Source organism: Colius striatus, chromosome 3 (assembly GCF_028858725.1).
Source record: "Colius striatus isolate bColStr4 chromosome 3, bColStr4.1.hap1, whole genome shotgun sequence".
In the NCBI taxonomy this organism is placed as follows: Eukaryota; Metazoa; Chordata; class Aves; order Coliiformes; family Coliidae; genus Colius; species Colius striatus.
This window is the reverse complement of record NC_084761.1, coordinates 20,989,338-21,007,988: the sequence shown is the minus strand read 5'-3', so window position 1 is coordinate 21,007,988 and position 18,651 is coordinate 20,989,338. Positions and strand designations below refer to the sequence as shown.

General features: G+C 45.0%; 1 protein-coding gene across 4 annotated transcripts; it reads left to right on the top strand.

Moving 5' to 3' along the window:
• Positions 1 to 31: 31 nt before the first annotated feature.
• NUP54 (nucleoporin 54) lies at positions 32 to 18,097 on the top strand. Of its 4 annotated transcripts, none has more exons than XR_009818356.1 (13): positions 32 to 1,403; positions 6,085 to 6,168; positions 6,295 to 6,429; positions 7,143 to 7,372; positions 10,137 to 10,324; positions 11,582 to 11,778; positions 14,728 to 14,782; positions 15,335 to 15,428; positions 15,934 to 16,041; positions 16,435 to 16,554; positions 16,854 to 16,964; positions 17,278 to 17,477; positions 17,704 to 18,097. XR_009818356.1 is itself a non-coding variant. In XM_061991750.1 (13 exons), exons 1-13 carry the CDS (start codon positions 1,352 to 1,354, stop codon positions 17,404 to 17,406), a joined length of 1,665 nt encoding a protein of 554 aa, XP_061847734.1. In that variant the 5' UTR covers positions 32 to 1,351; the 3' UTR covers positions 17,407 to 18,097. The 4 variants fall into 4 exon arrangements, 3 of the variants coding, with proteins under 3 accessions (XP_061847734.1, XP_061847732.1, XP_061847733.1); XM_061991750.1 differs by adding an exon at positions 3,741 to 3,902 and having other exon boundaries at positions 17,278 to 18,097; XM_061991748.1 differs by having other exon boundaries at positions 17,278 to 18,097.
• Positions 18,098 to 18,651: the final 554 nt, after the last annotated feature.

The following is an 18,651-nucleotide window of genomic DNA, read 5'->3' as shown; positions in this document are numbered from 1 at the left end:
CCAATTAGTAAGTTTTATGGTGACTGCCATAATTTATTCTCTGCATTAGCTAAAAGCACCTGGCAGAGCCCAGGGTCCTCACAGTATTGCAGTTGCAGCTCAGCCTCTTCCACGTGCCTGCCTCAGCAGATGGCCAGAGCTAGCACCCTAAACTTTGGCCGAGGTGCAGGACTCCAGCAGGATGTTCACCTGCCTCTTGCCTCAAGAACTGCACACGTACACCCACAGAACAAGAAACTCATGACTTTCTGCAACTGTGGAGTTTTCTGCACTGCAGGAGCTGTTCTGGAGTCACCACTGCATTTGACATTGTGGGCTAAAACTGTCACCTCTTCTCTATATGCTTACCCTGCAACATTGCTTTCTTGGGGGCCAGGCTGAAAGTAACACTCTGTGAAAACACTTTGGGAACTTCCCTCTGGTTTTACCCAGATGCTGCTCTTGTTGCCACGTTCTGGACACCAGATACGTTATCGGAGTTAACAGCCACCTTTGCTTCTGTTCCTGTCCTCCCCTGACTAATTGCTGGAAAGAACTTATCACAGAGGGAAAGTCTAATGGATTTTCTTTTCTAGCTGCCCACCAAGCTCTACAGTCAAAAGCCTTGACCCCAAATTAATGGTGTCAGGAGGGACAAGGGGCAACTGCCCCTTCCACTCTAAGGCACATCTCCAGTAAGAAAGGGGCCTGTCAGCCAGGGACGCAGGAGGGATGGAGAGAGCCCAGGCTGCGTGGGTACTGTCACCAGCTCGGTGGAGCCACGTTAGATCTCTGAGCCAACAGACCTTGATTTGTTTGGGACTGGGGAGTCTCCGTCGTGCTTTGAGCCCTAGAAGCTGCCTTGCTGCCCTGACGGAGCTCACTGCCTGGGACTTTGCCCGTCAAAGCTGTTCATTTTCTGACGCTTGGTGGATCTCCGAACCGCAGTTTGTTTGTGTTTATCTGAGGTGACACAGCACTTTCCGCTGCCCTTTTCCTTGCTGAATGGCTACAATACCTGCCTCCTGCCACCTGTTTCTGCGAGTATTTTTCACCGCGATCTTTTCTGACGTCTTTATTAAACAAAAGGGCCAGGCATTTTCGCCTCCTGAGACAAAGGGAAGAGCTGTTTATGCCGCTTAGCCTTGTTTCTGCCACTGCCCGCCGCGGCGGGCGCGGGCTCGCTGCTGGGTGTCCGTGGTTCCCCCCGCCTCACGGAGTGGTACAGCCCGTGGCGCTCGCGCCTGGCGTCACCAGGCGCCGCGCGCCCCGGTAGCGCTTGGCGGTAGCGGCCGGAAGCGGCGACGGGTTGTTTCTGGTCGGACCCGTCGGGTCTGCACGCGCCTCCCGCGGCCCCACCGACGAGCAGCTCATGGCCTTCAACTTCGGGGCGACGGCGGGCGCCGGTACCGCCAACCCCACGGGTGAGCGCGGAGGGCGGCGGCAGGAGCCGAGGGTTGGGGAGGCTGGAAAAGAAGGAGCCTTCTTCTATCCTCGCGACGCGCCCGGCGTGGTAGCCGAGCCCCAGCCGTCCCGGACTCGGTGGTGGCGGGGCGCGCGTGCACACCACCCCATCCTCCCCCCACACTCCCACCTTCCCCTCACGGCGATCCTCATCCCCTCAGCGGTGGCGGGACGTCCGTGCTCCCCTCACGGCGATCCTCATCCCCTCAGCGATGGCGGGACATCCGTGCTCCCCTCATGGCGATCCTCATCCCCTCAGCGGTGGCGGGACGTCCGTGCTCCCCTCAGGGTGATCCGCAGCCCCTCAGTGGTGGCGGGACGTCCGTGCTCCCCTCACGGCGATCCTCATCCCCTCAGCGATGGCGGGACATCCGTGCTCCCCTCATGGCGATCCTCATCCCCTCAGCGGTGGCGGGACGTCCGTGCTCCCCTCAGGGTGATCCGCAGCCCCTCAGTGGTGGCGGGACGTCCGTGCTCCCCTCACGGCGATCCTCATCCCCTCAGCGGTGGCGGGACGTCCGTGCTCCCCTCAGGGTGATCCGCAGCCCCTCAGCGGTGGCGGGACGTCCGTGCTCCCCTCACGGCGATCCTCATCCCCTCAGCGGTGGCGGGACGTCCGTGCTCCCCTCAGGGTGATCCGCAGCCCCTCAGCGGTGGTGGGACGTCCGTGCACCCCTCACGGCGATCCTCATCCCCTCAGCAATGGCGGGACGTCCGTGCTCCCCTCACGGCGATCCTCATCCCCTCAGCGGTGGTGGGACGTCTGTGCTCCCCTCAGGGTGATCCGCAGCCCCTCAGCGGTGGTGGGACGTCCGTGCTCCCCTCACGGCGATCCTCATCCCCTCAGAGGTGATGGGACGTCCGTCCTCCCCTCAGGGTGATCCGCAGCCCCTCAGCGGTGGCGGGACGTCCGTGCTCCCCTCACGGCGATCCTCATCCCCTCAGCGATGGCGGGACATCCGTGCTCCCCTCATGGCGATCCTCATCCCCTCAGCGGTGGTGGGACGTCCGTGCTCCCCTCAGGGTGATCCGCAGCCCCTCAGCGGTGGCGGGACGTCCGTGCTCCCCTCACGGTGATCCTCATCCCCTCAGAGGTGGTGGGACGTCCGTGCTCCCCTCAGGGTGATCCGCAGCCCCTCAGCGGTGGCAGGACGTCCGTCCTCCCCTCAGGGTGACCCTCAGCGGTGGCGGGACGCCTGGCTCCTGCTGGTCCCCGTTGAGTTCGGAGCTCAGTGGGCAGGACCAGGTGTGGCCGTCTCCCCTCTTTTTGGCGGAGACGGTGAGATGCAGGTTCCCCCGCGCTTTTCTCCAGACACTGTCCGCGTTTTGCTCGTTTTTTTACTTCCTCCTGCATGAACAGCTCCAGCACCCTGGTAGCGGATCCACGCTGGGAGGTGTCCAAGGCTCGATCCCACCAGAAGAGTCAGTTGCTCTTAGGGCACTTGTCATGTGGTGATGCATGGTGGTGCCGGGTTAATCACAGAATCTCAGAAAGGTGAGGGTTGGAAAGGCCCTCTAGAGATCACCCAGGCCAACCCCTTGCTAAAGCAGGGTCAATTCGATCAGGATGCACAGAAACACATCCAGGTGGGTTCAGAAACCCCCAGAGAAGGATACTCCACAACCTCCCCAGGCAGCCTGTGCCAGTGCTCCGTCACCTTTGCCTGTTCTCAGCTATTCCTGGGGAGGCAACCAGGGAGCTGCTGTATTAGCAGCTGTATTAGCCCATTTTTCTTAGCACTGAAAAACCTGGATGGATCAGGTAAGTCACCAACAAGCACTGGGGTGGACAGATTTTGTGAATATAACTTGAATCCTAGAGTATTTGAGGGACACATACACAGTGGCTCAGCTGCTCACCTCGTGTATTGTAGTTTATTCTTGCCTACCTAGTAGCTTATAAAACTGTGCTACTGTCAGCTACACTAGTATAGGTGCAGCTATATTGAGCAGTCTTAAGTGGTTAAAAATTATTCTTAATGGGAATGTCGAATCACAACAGTATTTTCAAATATAGCTTTGAAGTAAGATGGCAAAAATGTCATCTGCTTTATACGCAATATAGTTGCAAAACAATATGCTTACAGCAGTCATGTGCAGAGAGTGTGTTAAAGTTTTTAGCTGTCCTCCTTGTGCTCAGTAAAAAATGTTTAATGCCAGTTAATATTTTACCTTTGTTTTTAATGGTGCCTGTCTTGTCCATGGCGATGGGAAAATGTTTTAGCTTTTCTTTCCTGAACCTGCCTTTTGCTTAGAACTAATGTTACCTTGCTCTTTTTCTGCTTCCCGCTTGTTAGGATTTGGTGGGCTTGAAACTACAAACTCCACTGCCAGTGGGTTTAATTTTGGGGGTTTCGGATTAACTGCTAATCCTGCAGTGAATTTTAATATTGGGAATTTTGGTGTTTCCACTACCTCAACTCCACCATTCAATTTTGGTAACAGTCTGGCAAGTGCAGGTAGATAATGCCTAAATACTTGTTCTGTAATAAATGTTAATAGCAGGGGTCCAAGAATTACGTTCCTAACTGAGAATCCATCTTCAGTACTAGTCTTCGGTGAAGACTGGAGATAGAAGCTCTGAAAGTGGAATGGGTTTGAGAACCACAGGCTTGTAGGGATTTGTGTCTATTAAAATCTCAAGAAATAGTTGTTGAGGAAAAATAACCATGTGCCAAATACTCAGTCTCTGAAACGGAGATGAATTGTGATAACCTTCCAGTCAGACCCAGTCTAAAATTGAGTGAGCCTTGATTAGCTGGCAAAATGGCAAGGTGTACTCTCCGTTCAGACCCAGGCAGCCGTGAGCAATTGCAGGGCTGGTCCCTGACATGAGATTCTTGGACTACTGCAGTCATGTTTTTCATCTTCCCCTGTGTCTCCTCATTGGCCTCCTGTTGGCTGTCATGTATGCACTACACCTACTAAAGCAGTTTCTGTGGAGAAACAAATTTTATACGATCAGCACGGAATGAACAGCCCTCGCCGTCATCTGCTTCCTAAACACCATTCTACGCCCTGAAGTAACACGTCCCAGGCTCTCCTTAAGAGAATTTCTGCACCTCTGGGAGGGGCTTGTGCCCGATGTGTGCTCAGGGTGTTGATTAAAAATGTCATGGCCCCGTGCAGATGCATCAGTTCTGAGCCATCAGTTGATCTGTTTTCAAGTTAAATCTTTTCCACATCATATAAAAATGCTGAACTGTGTGGATTTCTAATGCTTTTACTTGTGTGGGATTAGCCATGAGGTCTCATTGCCGCTGCTCGTATAGGAATTATACTCATTCCACAGTGCCATTGCTCCCCATGTCAGCATACTCCTGCCTGTTCTGTGCCCTCAAGGGATCTGGTTTTATTTTTATCTGTGAATGCTATTGTGCTGTATTTCTTTAGCTGAATTTGAATTAGTCCAGAAAGAAATTGGACACAATTTTGTCTAGCAGTTTGCACTGTTAGATCATTTTTCAAAAAAGAATTACTAAACTGCTGTGAGTACCAAACTACCTAAAAGTTATGTTATCTGGTGATACTCCCACTAGGGTTTCTCACTCCCTGCTAGGACTGAAACATGAACGTTACAGGGAACAACTTCTTACACCCACTCGCATTAAGATATTTGTTGAATGAAAATCAGATGTGGTTACATGTCAACTTTAGTTTAAGCTTTTTATTTTGTACGTGTACAAGAGGACATTAAGTGTAGTAGGTCTAAAGAAACCTTGTTTTGTTGGAGTGTTTCTGCTACTGACATGTAAGTTAGCTGGGGCAGCATCTTTTTGTCAAATCCTTTGTAGCAGATTATCTGTCTGCATTTGAGTGCATGTCAGAACAGCTTCAAACAGTACAAGTTGTTTCTCCAGGGCTAGTCAGATGTCTGAAGGCTGCCCCTTGGGCAATGGTGGTACATGGGAAGACGGGTTTCCTGGGGCTTTCTCTGGCACACTCAGATCCGCACTCAGTTCTCCTCCTGTTAGCCAACAACTCGTTTTCCTGAAAATCTTTGGCAGGCTGATTGCTTTTGCATCCAACTTTCTCTGACAGTGATTGAACCTCAAAATGAGATTTAATGGGGAGAATGATAGAGAAACTAGGCTTAAAAAAAGACCTTACAGAATTTTACCTGTGTGTAGAAAGAAGTCATTGCTGTGACAGCATTCCTACGTAGGCACAGCAATTGTGTGCACCCTAGCCTTAGGTTTTGCTTGATTTCTTTCTATCATTGCTCTTAAGAAGTTAGGAATGTTGAAGAGCTCACAAAACATCAGATCATTTATTAAGCACTTTTCAACAGCATTAACTAGAAGGTTTCCTGAGAATGAGTCTAAGAAATACTGTTACTAGTTGTATCTGTCATGAAGGGAAGCCCTTCATACTGATAGAGCAACAGAATGTCAGTGAACTGTTGCTTTGTCATTTGCTTTCTTGATGCACCATAGATGTACTGGCTTTCTGGTGCACATTTTCTTCTCCATTTCCTTGGGCTCAACATTCATGATCAATGTGAACTACATGCTCGTAATGTAACACATCCATTTGTCAGCATCTCATAACACCCCTTGAAGCGTGCAGCTTATTGTCACTTCATGCACAGCTACTTCTCACAACTTGCCGTCTGCCTCACTTGCAAACTTTGTTTGTTAGGAGCATTTGGAGGATTTGGGACAACTGCCACCACCGCGGGATCTGCCTTTAGTTTTTCTGCTCCCACCAACACAGGCACCAGCGGTAAGAGAGCACAAGGTCGAAGGTATTTGCTTTCAGACCACAGGGCACCCACCCTTCACAATAGTGTTTCTTATTTGTCAGGTACTGATCTCCTCTTTCTTAACAGTTCTTTGCTTATTTCCCCAGGGCTCTTTGGTGCTACCCAGAATAAAGGCTTTGGATTTGGTACTAGTTTTGGCACGGGAACTGGAACTGGCTTGGGTAGTGGGTTGGGAACTGGGCTGGGCTTTGGAGGCTTCGGTACCCAGCAGCAACAGACCAGTAAGTATGGCTTTCTGTTGATTTAACCCCTCCTTAGCTATGGAAGCATAGGGCTGCTACAGACACACAAGTAGTGGGACAGAAGTGTCTTATAAAAGGACACTGTTACACTTAACCTCTTTATTGATGGACACTTCTCAGAAAGCTGGCTTTTTAAATGCCTATATTTGCAACCCTTCTCTTAAACTGGAGCTCAAGCAAGTTTCTGAGCTTCAGCCCTGAGTTTCTGACTAGTCACTCCTTTGGTTTGGCAGCAGTACCAAAAGTAGTTACAGAGTTATGTTGGCGGTCATGACATTACCAGAAAGGGGAAGAAAACTGCATCAAGCTGAGTTTAAATGTGAGTTGGAGAACAACCAGCTGCAGGCTTTGAGTCCACTGCATTTATAGTAACAAGTCTGCCTTTCAGATTTAGATAGTGCAGGTGCCAGATGTTGTCTTGGATCAATATAGACATGTCATTTAAAGGAAAAAGAAAAAAAATCTTCTAGCTCAGCATCCAGGAACTTCTGTTGCTTTTCGAAAACTGGATGTAAAAAGATACTTTGAAAAAACATGATCTGATTTGGATTGATTGATTTATTCTGTGCATTTATTTTACTTCTCAAAATGTGAAAAGAAGTGATACCAATGCTAGGCAGATGGTACATGTTAGGAACCACGCCTCTCTCAGGTGGTAAAGGAGTTCACTTGTTTTTCTTCATCCAACCCAGCATTAGGAAGTGGCTTGTTCAGCCAGCCTACTCAGACACCTGCCCAGTCAAACCAGCTCATCAATACAGCCAGTGCCCTCTCAGCTCCGACACTCTTAGGAGATGAGAGAGATGCTATTTTGGCAAAATGGAACCAGCTTCAGGCCTTCTGGGGAACAGGCAAAGGGTACTTCAACAACAACATCGCTCCAGTGGAGTTCACACAGGAGAACCCCTTTTGCAGATTTAAGGTATGGAATTGTTCGACTACCCACAAACAGTTCTGCAGCAGTTACTCTCCTTGATGAGTGTCTGAGTATCTCATGAGCATTAAATCAATGGAAGGTATTCTGAAACTGTTTTCCCAGGTAATGTACACAATTCTGATGCATGCTATGTAAAAGATTTGAAGATATATAGATGTGGAGGTCTGGGTGCTGTTGAGATACTAGATCATGAGTGCACATGTGGATCATGAAACAACCGTTTTCTATGGTAACATTCAGAGTAGTGCACGTGTGGTTGGAGCAGATCTCTGGAAATTAATTTTTATTTATATTTGTTTAGGTTACAATACTAGAGAAACTATTTAACCTTCACATCTGAAAGAAACTGCTAACACCTGGAGTAAGAACTTCCGTGTCTTTCTTCATTGCTTTGCCTACATTAGAAACACCCTCTATGAACCTGGCCCCTACATACCATTAAAAATACACAAGTCTTCAGTTTTCTTCTCCCTTTATCCTTGCCAGTGCTGAAGCTGATTCCATTCCTTGTATGATATCATCAGCAGTTTCAGATCTTGCTTCTTATGCCAGCAAAGAACATGTAGCTTTTTGTCTTCTGCAAATCTTGTGCCTGCTAAGCCTCAGACTTGAAAGTGGATTTGGGTCAGTCATGGGGATACCCTCCTTTCCCAAGCTGATTCTTTAAAGTGCAAACTTTGTAACCTGAATGTAGGTTAATACCCAATTAAGTCTAGTTTTGATTATGCACATCATTACACTGTTACAAAATCTTTGCAGCAACAAAGTGTCTGCATAACAAATGTTTGGCTTCTGTTGGATTACCTTTCTAGATGTTACCTTGAATATTTTGTTGATAATGCACCTGGAAGCTTACGTTCTTGTAAGTTGTTGGCTGAAATGGCTTTAGAGTTTTCTGGGCTTTGAAAGATTGCAAAGTATAAATTGTGTGATGCAAAATCACTTATTTTAGAGTTTTGCTTACCAGAAGGAAAAATTTTCCTTTGAAGTTAGACAATGCCACATGCTAGATTTCCTTTTCTTGGTATGACTTGACTGTCACTAATGCTATTATGAATTCACACCCTTGAAGTGAAATACTGAAAAATTCCATGTGTGCCAGCAGTGGCTGATGCCCGAGAGTAATAGTGGGGGAATGGATAGCACAGGTATGGAAGCAAAGCAAGGTTTATTGCCTCTGTAGGCATTAGACACCTGCTAAGAATGAAGCACCACCCACAGGGTTTCACAGGCATTTGAGGAATCCACTTGTACACAATTTCCTCTCTAGAACAAATGAGAAGCATGCATCTCTTCAGCAAGAAAAGTGTGCTTCTAAGTTATGTGGTACAGCCTGTACCACATACATTTGAAGGACCAGAAGGAAGTAAAAAAATCTGTTAGCTGGAAAGAAATATAGCATAAAGAAATGGTGAAAGATCTGTTTGTTTATTTAAAACAGAAACACTAGAGGAGTCATGTGTGTGGTCTCAGTACTGCTTTGCACGTAATGAGATTTAGTGTTCTGTGTCCTGGCAAGTCTTTTCTCACAGGTGAACCACTTTCACAACTCTGAAAGTGAAAGACATATGATTAAAATCAAATTCTTCCTTAGCTGTCACTGCTGTGCTCTGTAACAAGACAGCCCAGCTGAAGAAGGCTGATTCTACTTGGCTCAGCACCGCAGGGAATTATCCTCTGCTGACCAGGCTTTTGGGCACATTCCCAACTCATTTCTCTCTTCAGCTGAACTTGCATGAGGGGTAAGGTGCCAGTCACCCAACAGTGTGCAGTATCAGCGCCTAAAAAGCACCCACTGTCCAACATATCCTCAGTGATAGGTTGGTGTAACAGGCAAGGTGGGATGAAAACTGCAGCTCTGTTGTGGTTTATGAGATAACAGTTTAGGCCTTTCTTACAAGTCATGAGGAGTTTACACTGGAACCAACAGGAATTTTTTGAAACAAGGAGAGCATGCTGTTTCTTAGCACAGATGGCACCAAGTGTTCCTGTATCAGATTATGATGTTGAATAAAACATCTAACCTTACTAGAGCTTTCTCACAGCAAGGAGAAGGATAACATTAAACTTTATAAGTAATTGTACAAAAAACCTATGACACGTGTTAAGGAAAATTGGCTGTCCCAAATTCATGAGTGAGAACTGTACTGGATGTGTGTCTTAGCTAGTAGAAATATTCCATGTCCCTGTTTTGACTTGAACCGCCAGGCAGATTGTCCAGATCTAGAGTAAGAAAATGCGAAGAAATGCCTAGAGATTTCTGGTTGGCTTATCTTTCAATTAGGTTATATAAGGAACTGTTTTTCATTCTGACACCTGGAAATGTAATGTTTTAAACTTTTCTGGAACTCTAATAACTTTTCTGTACTAAAATATAGTCTTCTCATTACCTTTGCAACTTCAAAAAAGTGTTAATTTGTAAAATGTCCCTGCTTTATGTCAGCTCTGAAGTAGCATAAATACCTTGCTGACCTGGCATATCCCAGTCCAGAGCTTTTTTCTTTTTTCCTATGGGGAATGGATTCTTAGGAACTTGTAGTAAAAATCTGAACTGTTTCAAAAGTTGCTCTGTTGTCAGCCTTGTGAGAGAACACTTTTAAAGTGGATCAATTTTATGTGTTTCTGCATCTCTCAATATTTTTTAAGTTAATTTTTGAACCAGTGACTCTATGAGGGGTTTAGCCCCTTCCCTTCATGCCACATAGATGTGGTTTTAATATATCCTCAGTTTTTGTTTACTCATTTGCAGGCTGTGGGTTACAGTTTAATGCCCAACAACAAGGATGAAGATGGCCTCGTGGTCTTAGTCTTCAACAGAAAAGAAACAGATATTCGAAGCCAGCAGCAGCAGCTCGTAGAATCACTACACAAAATTCTGGGAGGAAACCAGACTCTGACTGTCAACGTAGAAGGTGTTAAAACGATGCCAGATGACCAGTACGTAAACTTTACGCAGTCTTTGTCCGGTATTGTGTGTTGTAAAGTCTTCTCTGTCTCCTCTTTTTCCTGACTTCAGATCTGTTCACCTCAAGTTTGATTTCGTGTGTCTCATTCCCTCATATTGCATTTTCTTGAGGTGTTAAGTCCAGTATTTCTCGTATGTATGTAACTTTTGCTGGAGTGCACAGCTGAGAACCTTAGCTCAGATCAGGAAATAGGTTTCTGCAGACCTTGCTCAGCAGCAAAAAGTGGAGCCAAGGATACTGTGAGGGTGGGATAAATACTAGGTATTTTAGGAGATGTGAGGTTATGCATGAAGTTGAAGGGCATTGGGGTGGATATTAACAGTATCTGCAGTGTTCCATATGGCAAATATTTGTGTTGGGGAGGAAACCTGCTCAAAGGTTGGCTCAGCTGGTTCGTTCTGCACATGTGATATCAGAGTGCTGTCTGAATCACAGAATCATTACAGATGGAAAAGACCTTTAAGATCGTCAACTCCAACCACTAACCTCACACTGTGAGGCCCATCACTAAACTAAACCATATCCCTGAGCACCTCATCTATGCATCTTTTTAATATCTCGAGGGATGGGGACTCCCAACACCTCCCTGGGCAGCCCATTCCAATGCTTAATAACCCTCTTGGTGAAAAAGTTCTTCCTAATGTCCAATCTAAACCACCTCTGGTGCAACTTGAGCCTATTTCCTCATGTCTTATCACTGGAGAGATCAACTCCCACCTCACTACAACTCCCCTTCAGGTAGTTGTAGAGAGTGATCATATCTCCTCTCAGCCTGTTCTTCTATAGGCTAAACATCCCCAGCTCTCTTGGCCACTCCTCATAAGACTTGCTCTCTCTTGTCTGCTTTGCTTTTTGTGGGGGCCTTGGTCTAGTCTGCCTGAAGCGCTTCAGCACACTGACGTTTCTGCTTCTTATTTTCCCACTGTTTGTTTATTCTGTTTTAAAGACCAAGGAGTTTTGGTTATTTTTAATACAGTACTAATGTCACAATATACGATGGTTGTTAAAATTGGAGGGAGAAGGTGTAATTTAGTAGGATATTTACAGCTGCTTTCTTCTGTCTTGCTGTGTTAAATTCTGCATTTACTAGTACTTTGTATCTCAGTGCACTAAAAGAAGCTAACAGTCAGCTAGGAGAAGTGGTAACCGATTTAGGGTTGCTCTCTATTGAGGTAGTTTCTATATGCTACTGTCCTTTTTCTGACAGTCTGCATGTTGTCTTACTCAGGACAGAAGTGATCATTTATGTTGTGGAGCGCTCACCCAATGGCACTTCAAGGAGAGTTCCCGCCACAACCCTCTACGCCCACTTTGAACAAGCCAACATAAAATCCTCCCTGCAGCAGCTGGGGGTCAGCCTCTCCATGGCCAGAACGGAGCTTTCCCCAGCACAAGTCAAACAGCTCCTGCAGAACCCTCCTGCAGGTATGTGGTCTGGGGCTGCACAGGGGCACCATTGGACCTCTGATGGGGCTTTTTGGGGTCTCTGGGAAAAATGCAGATGTGAGGCCATCAGAAAAAACCTTTTAAAACTACAAGAGCTTCCAGGGCACTCTGACATACTGATGTAATTGTTTTGATTGCAGCAAGATTTCCCGTGAAGTGCAATGTAGTCCCCTGAGAGTTATGATTTATTAGTAATATGGCACACAACAGCATACAGTGTGATTTAGCCATCATACATTGCTGCAACTTGTCTGATTTTTAAAAAAATGGTTAAATATCAGAACAATCATGTCCTATATTTACTTCCTTGTTTTCAGAGGAGTCGTTTAACCTATGGCCATAGATAGCACATACACAGCTTTGCTTTAGAGTAGTTAAGTGCCATTCCTGTCATTTCACAAGACAGAGTAGAATAGAATAGAATCATTATAAGTTGGAAAAGACTTTTAAGATCGTTGAGTCCAACCACTCACCTCACACTGCAAGCCTATCACTAAACTAAACCATATCCATCAGCACCTCATCTATGCATCTTTTGAGTATCTCTAGGAATGGGGAGGGACTCCCAACACCTCCCTGGGCAGCCTGTTCCAGTGCTTAATAACCCTCTTGGTGGAAAAGTTCTTCCTAATGTCCAATCTAAACCTCTCCTGATGCAACTTGAGCCCCTTTCCTCTTGTCCTAAGTATAGTTGTAGCTCATTCTCTACATACAGTACCCCGTGTAGTACTTCCTTGCAGTGGGTCAGCAAAAGCAGCCTGTGGTTTCCAACACATTATGTAGCATGATTAATAAGACCAGAGTGTTTAAAAACACAGCAAAGTTTATGACATCTGGATTGCAAAAAGAAATAGGCCGACCCTTGCAGAAAAAATCAAGAGACCAGCAGCAATATTTTCCAAATGCTGCAGCGTTGGGGAGGAGCAGTTACTCTGTCCACAAGCGTATTTGCTTTCTCTAACATTGGAGGTATGTCCTAAGGCTTATGTAATGATGGCTGGGCACACTTATTAGTCCATGGCTGAGAAGGGAGGCCGAGTTTGTAGGCTGGCTAATCCAGGGGTGACGTGTGCAAGGAGAGGTTTTAGTGCTGGGCTCTGAAGAAGCAGTCATGCCCCGAGAGATGAGTTTTTGGATAAAAACAATAGGTTTGATGAGAAATGACCTGGAGTGTTGTGCAGTGGAGAATGCTATAGAACTTGACTGTTCTGTTCTCTCTAAGCTGGCCTGAAATTGTTAAAATGACCGACACATTTCTGTGAAGTCTGTCTCTCACTGGTCAGAAAATTGATTGCTTCCCTGTCAGTGTTGTCTGTTTTGTTTTCCTGGCATACCTAAGTGTGTGTATTTCATACACTGATCTGTCTTGCAATGAGGTTTGGAGAATGTTATAACTTGCATCATGAAGTTGATGTACATGTGCAAATTAGACGGCCTTTATTTTCACAGAATCTTAAGGGTTGGAAGGGACCTTGAAAGATCATCTAGTCCAACCCCCCTGCCAGAGCAGGGCCACGTAGAGTAGGTCACACAGGAACTCATCCAGTTGGGTTTTGAATGTCTTCAGAGAAGGAGACTCCACAACCCATCTGGGCAGCCTGTACCAGTGCTCCCTCACCTGAACAGTGAAGAAGTTTTTTCTTGTATTTCTTTGGAACCTCTTCTGTTCCAGCTTGTACCCATTGCCCCTTGTCCTATCATTGGGCATCACTGACAACAGCCTGGCTCCATCCTCTTGACACCTGCCCTTTATGTATTTGTAAACATTAATGAGGTCATGCCTCAGTCTCCTTGAAGCTGAAGAGCCCCAGCTCCCTCAGCCTTTCATCATAAGGGAGATGCTTCACTCCCTTCATCTTATTTGTGGCCCTGTGCTGAACTCTCTCCAGCAGCTCCCTGTCCTTCTTGAACTGAGGGGCCCAGAACTGGACACAATATTCCAGATGTGGTCTCGTGAGGGCAGAGTAAAGTGGGAGGAGAACTTCTCTTGACCTACTGCCCACATCCCTTCTAATTACACCCCAGGATGCCATTGGCCTTCTTGGCCATGAGGGCACATTGCTGGCTCATGCTCATCCTGCTGTGCACCAGGACCCCCAGGTCCCTTTCCCTACACTGTTCTCTAAGAGTTCATTCCCCAACCTGTACTGGTACTTGGGGTTATTCTTTCCCAGATGCAAGACTCTACACTTGCCCTTGTTGAATTTCATTAGATTTCTCCCTGCCCAACTCTCCAGCCTGTCCAGGTCTCACTGGATAGCAACACAGCCTTCTGGTGTGTCAGCCACTCCCCACAGTTTAGTATCCTCAGCAAACTTGCTGACAGTGCCCTCTGTTCCCTCATCGAGGTCATTAATGAACATATTGAACAGTACTGGTCCAAATGCAGACACCCGAGGGACTCCACTAGATACAGGCCTCCAACTAGACGCTGCCCCATTGATCACAACTCTATGCAATTAACTGATGAAGGAGTTCATGCCAAAAGAAGCAACTGTTCTGCCAACAATTGTCTGATTAGACAAATCCTGTTAGCAACTGTGGTGATTCACACTGGGCTTATTTTGCCAATTAGTTTGGTACTTTTATCTCTTAAGTAGCTGATTTTTAAATATTTTTAGTAAACAACTTGAAGAGGACAGATGACCCAAGTGTAGCATATAGTGGAAACAAGAGGAATTTTTCCTCTTGACATATGCATTATCAGATGAGTTGTTCCTTTCCCCTGCTTTCAAACCAGCAGAGGTGTTTGACAGCCATTTGGACCAAACTTACTGCCATAGTTCAGGACCAAGATTAAGAACTATCCTTGTTTGTTTAACCTTAATTTATATCTTTGCTAGTGTTTTTGCTGCTTAACAGTTGTAAGATGTGATCTCTGTTCAGATCTATCCATACTAAAAACTCATTTGTTTGGGTTTTTTTAAGGTGTGGATCCTATTATATGGGAACAAGCCAAAGTTGATAATCCTGATCCTGACAAGTAAGTCTAATAGTCTGAGTATTACAAAAAGACTTGGAAAGGGCAGAAATATGTAATAATATATACCCTTCAGGTAACTTTTAAGGAACCTATTAGAGAATAACTTTGTCAAGCGCTGATCTTATTTGAAGTAGCAGCAAGGATTACTGGAAATGCCTGTCTAATCCCCTTACACATTTAGGTGCTTAAGGGTTGTCAGGATAAAGAGCCTTGCTTGCATTACTTTGAGTTGTGGTATCCTCCATTATATGGAGTAGTTATTGTGACTTGTTTTTTGCAACCATTATGATTTTTTCCCCCTTTATTCCTGCAGCTTAAAATGATGTACCCTCAGTGACTATAGATAACTTGGGCTTGATTCCATTTTTCATGAAAAAAGGAACAGGACGATAGGAATAGTGAAGATTCTAGAAATTAGCAAAATGAGAGGTGTTTATGTATTAATGTGTAATAAGCCAACAGTATCTATGTATTAAGAGTATTTTCATAATTATTAATCCATGCCATGTGTCTAATATAAAACTGCAGTAAAAAATATTTGTATTCTTATAGGCTTATTCCAGTACCAATGGTGGGTTTCAAGGAGCTGCTGAGAAGATTGAAGGTCCAAGATCAGATGACCAAACAGCACCAGACTCGATTAGATGTAATGTTTCTCATCTTTGTCGCTACTGCTTGCTATTGATTAAGGATGTACTATTAAATGAGCTTCCCCCTTCAACGTGCTGAAAACTGAAACTGGGACCATTTGCACAGGACTGTGACTCTTTATCACTGTTTCTTAATATATTCCTTAATTATATCTTTTGGCCAAAAACTGGGCCATGTGTTTCGGCTTTAGGGTTTTTTTCAGGTTCAAGCTTGCTGTGTTGTTTTAGGCTAATTCAAACCAAGGGAATTGTTGCACTGGCAGGGACTCTAGTTGGGACATCCCGTTTTCTAATTCCATATGAAAATCCCAGCTGCATATGAAAATAAATATAAACCAGAACAGTAGAGATCTAGCAAAAAGCTTTCTGAAGGCATCTCTGGCGAGAATGCCAAGTTGCTGGACTGAGTACTGTTTTTAAACTCCCAGTTTCAAATTGGCACTGAGGTGTTCTGTAATCAGAAACTCTTCTGACTTCCAACTGACTCCACCTCCTCTGCAGATAATATCAGAAGATATCAGTGAGCTGCAGAAAAACCAAACGACAACTATGGCAAAAATTGCACAGTACAAAAGGAAACTGATGGCGCTTTCTCACAGAACATTACAGGTAACATGGACAGTCTGTAAACACGTACCGCGTTCTGACACGCAGTCTAGTGCCAGAAGGCAAACTGAGAGGGAGCAGGATGACCATCTTGTGCATGGTTGATGTTGAAAAGGAAATTCTGACTTCATCTAAATGGTATTGATTTAAGCAACAGGCAGAGCTGTCAGGGAAAGCTTCAGCTGCACAGCATGTCTTACTACTTTGGGAACTTTATCTCTCACTTACTCAGAAGCCCTGAGACTTCCCCGAGGTCTCGGAGCAGCAGGCAACATGTCAGAATAGATCTGATGAGAGGCATGCTAGAGGAAGGGCAGAAAAACACACATGGATGGGCTATTGGGGAAAGAGATGGGCAAAGTCTTCTCTAATGAACCTCCAAGGCTTCTATTTTAGGTGTTAATAAAGCAGGAGATCCAAAGGAAAAGTGGTTATGCCATTCAAGCAGACGAGGAGCAGCTTCGTGTTCAGTTAGATACAATTCAGTGTGAACTTAACGCACCTACACAGTTCAAGGTGAGTAGTTAATTGAACTTAGCCAATAGCTGTTTTTTCCTCAGAAAAGAATGTACATTTTTCAAACCACGCATAAGTTGTTGTAGAAAGTGTTACGAGGTTTTAGTGCTGTACTTCTTGCTGCGTGACTGATAGCAGTATTGGAGTTGTTTGCCCTTTGCATGTCTTCGGAAAAAAAAAAAGGAAACATGGAATAAGCAGTCACTCTTCCTACCCTGGTGACTGGAGGAGTGGTACGGGCTGCAGCTGTGACAGATGTAAATGAGTTGTGTTTGACTGAAGCCTGTTTCTCTTCCCAGGGCAGACTGAACGAGCTCATGTCTCAAATCAGGATGCAAAACCACTTTGGAGCAGTGCGGGCTGAAGAGCGTTATTACATAGATGCGGACCTCTTAAGGGAAATCAAGCAAGTAAGCACTGCTGCGTAGAATCCTGGGCTACTCTTTGAATCTCATCATTTAAACAAGCTATAGGCTAACCTGGGAGATGTATCTACAATGTCAGTCTTTTTTATTGTCCTCAGTGACAGTACATCAAGGTTTTGTACGAAACTACTCTATGCAGTTATACTGTTGTGCAGAAAATTCCTTCTTTCCTTCTTGCAAGGAAATTTTAGCAGGCTTTTCAGTGTGCCAAAGCCACCAGCCATGGCACCTTTGAAGCATGCTACTTAAAATTTGTGAAGTTGGACTATGCTCATGCTGTTTTTTAAACTATCTACAGCATCTGAAGCAGCAACAAGAAGGCCTGAGTCACCTCATTAGCATTATAAAGGATGACTTGGAGGACATCAAACTCATAGAACACGGGCTTAACGAGAGCATTCCCATCAGAGGAGGAGTCTTCAGTTGACATGAAAATGCTGCTGGGCTTGCACAGAAACTTGAGTTCATGATTCACCTTCCAAGGCTAAAACCTTTGAGGTAAAATAAAACACCTGTCTTCTAGGAGCAATGGTATTTCATCTGTTATCTTTAGAATTAGCAAAGCCTCTTCTAAGCTTTTGAACTTGACCTTTGGAAGGTTTATATTTTATAAAGCTGTCTATGCTTTAATAAAAGAAGGAAAAGTGAATCTGTTCAGATACTGTTTTAGTACAAAACTATATGTACTATTGTACATTTTTTCTTTTTCCTTTTTTTACAACAGCATTGTCCTAGAAATGCAGTGCCGAGGAAATTGTTCCACTTGTGACTTGATTTGTGGAGGGCTTAGCCAGCTTCCATGTTTTTGTCAAAACAATCAAGTAACATCATTGTGTCAACAGCTAATTTGAATCGTTACAGATATGTATGTTGCTGAAACTGTTGTTGGTCTCTTGCAATACCAGTAGTTTACTGAGACAAGCTACAGCAAGTTGATGTTTGCAGTTTCCGTCCTTCCTTTGGGCTGCAAGGATCTGAAGGTTACGTTTTTATCACTTTACGTATATGAATTATACAAAGCTTTGCTGCCCCTTAAATAACAACAGAATGTCTCGACGTTGTCTTCTGCCTTTTTTTAATTGCCCGGGAGAAATAAATTCAGTCTGACTTTGTAATAACTTGTGCATGGTGTTGGCTCTTTCTACTGTAGCACCCCTGCCAGAGTGACTGTGCTGTGAGTTTGAGACAAACCCATTGGTTTTTTCTTTGCAAACACTTTGAACATCACCTGTCTGCAGTTGTACTGTGCTCTGAAAATACCCTGAACGTGCAGCATAGGCACTCTAGCAAGGGGCTACTTGATCTACTACCCTGGCCTTTGAAGAACAACTGGTCTTAACGTGTTTCTTCAAAAAGGCCCCCTTCTAGAAATAATTTTGCATGTTCAAGATAGATGGATAGACAAACACTGGTTTTGAAGTGTTGCTCCACTGCACATATTCAGTAGCTTCAAACTTACAGAACAAACTTGGCCCAGCAAAGGAACAACAGAGGGAAGGGAGGTGTTACCACTGGAACAGCACTCCTGCTAACAAGTTGACAAACTAGAGAAGACATAAACAGCCCAGAAGCAGCAATCCAGAAAACTTCATTTATTAAAAGGAAAGCTGTGTGCTTACAGCTGGTATGGGGCTAAAACACTGCCTACAGGAAATACCTTTTCTGCCATTTT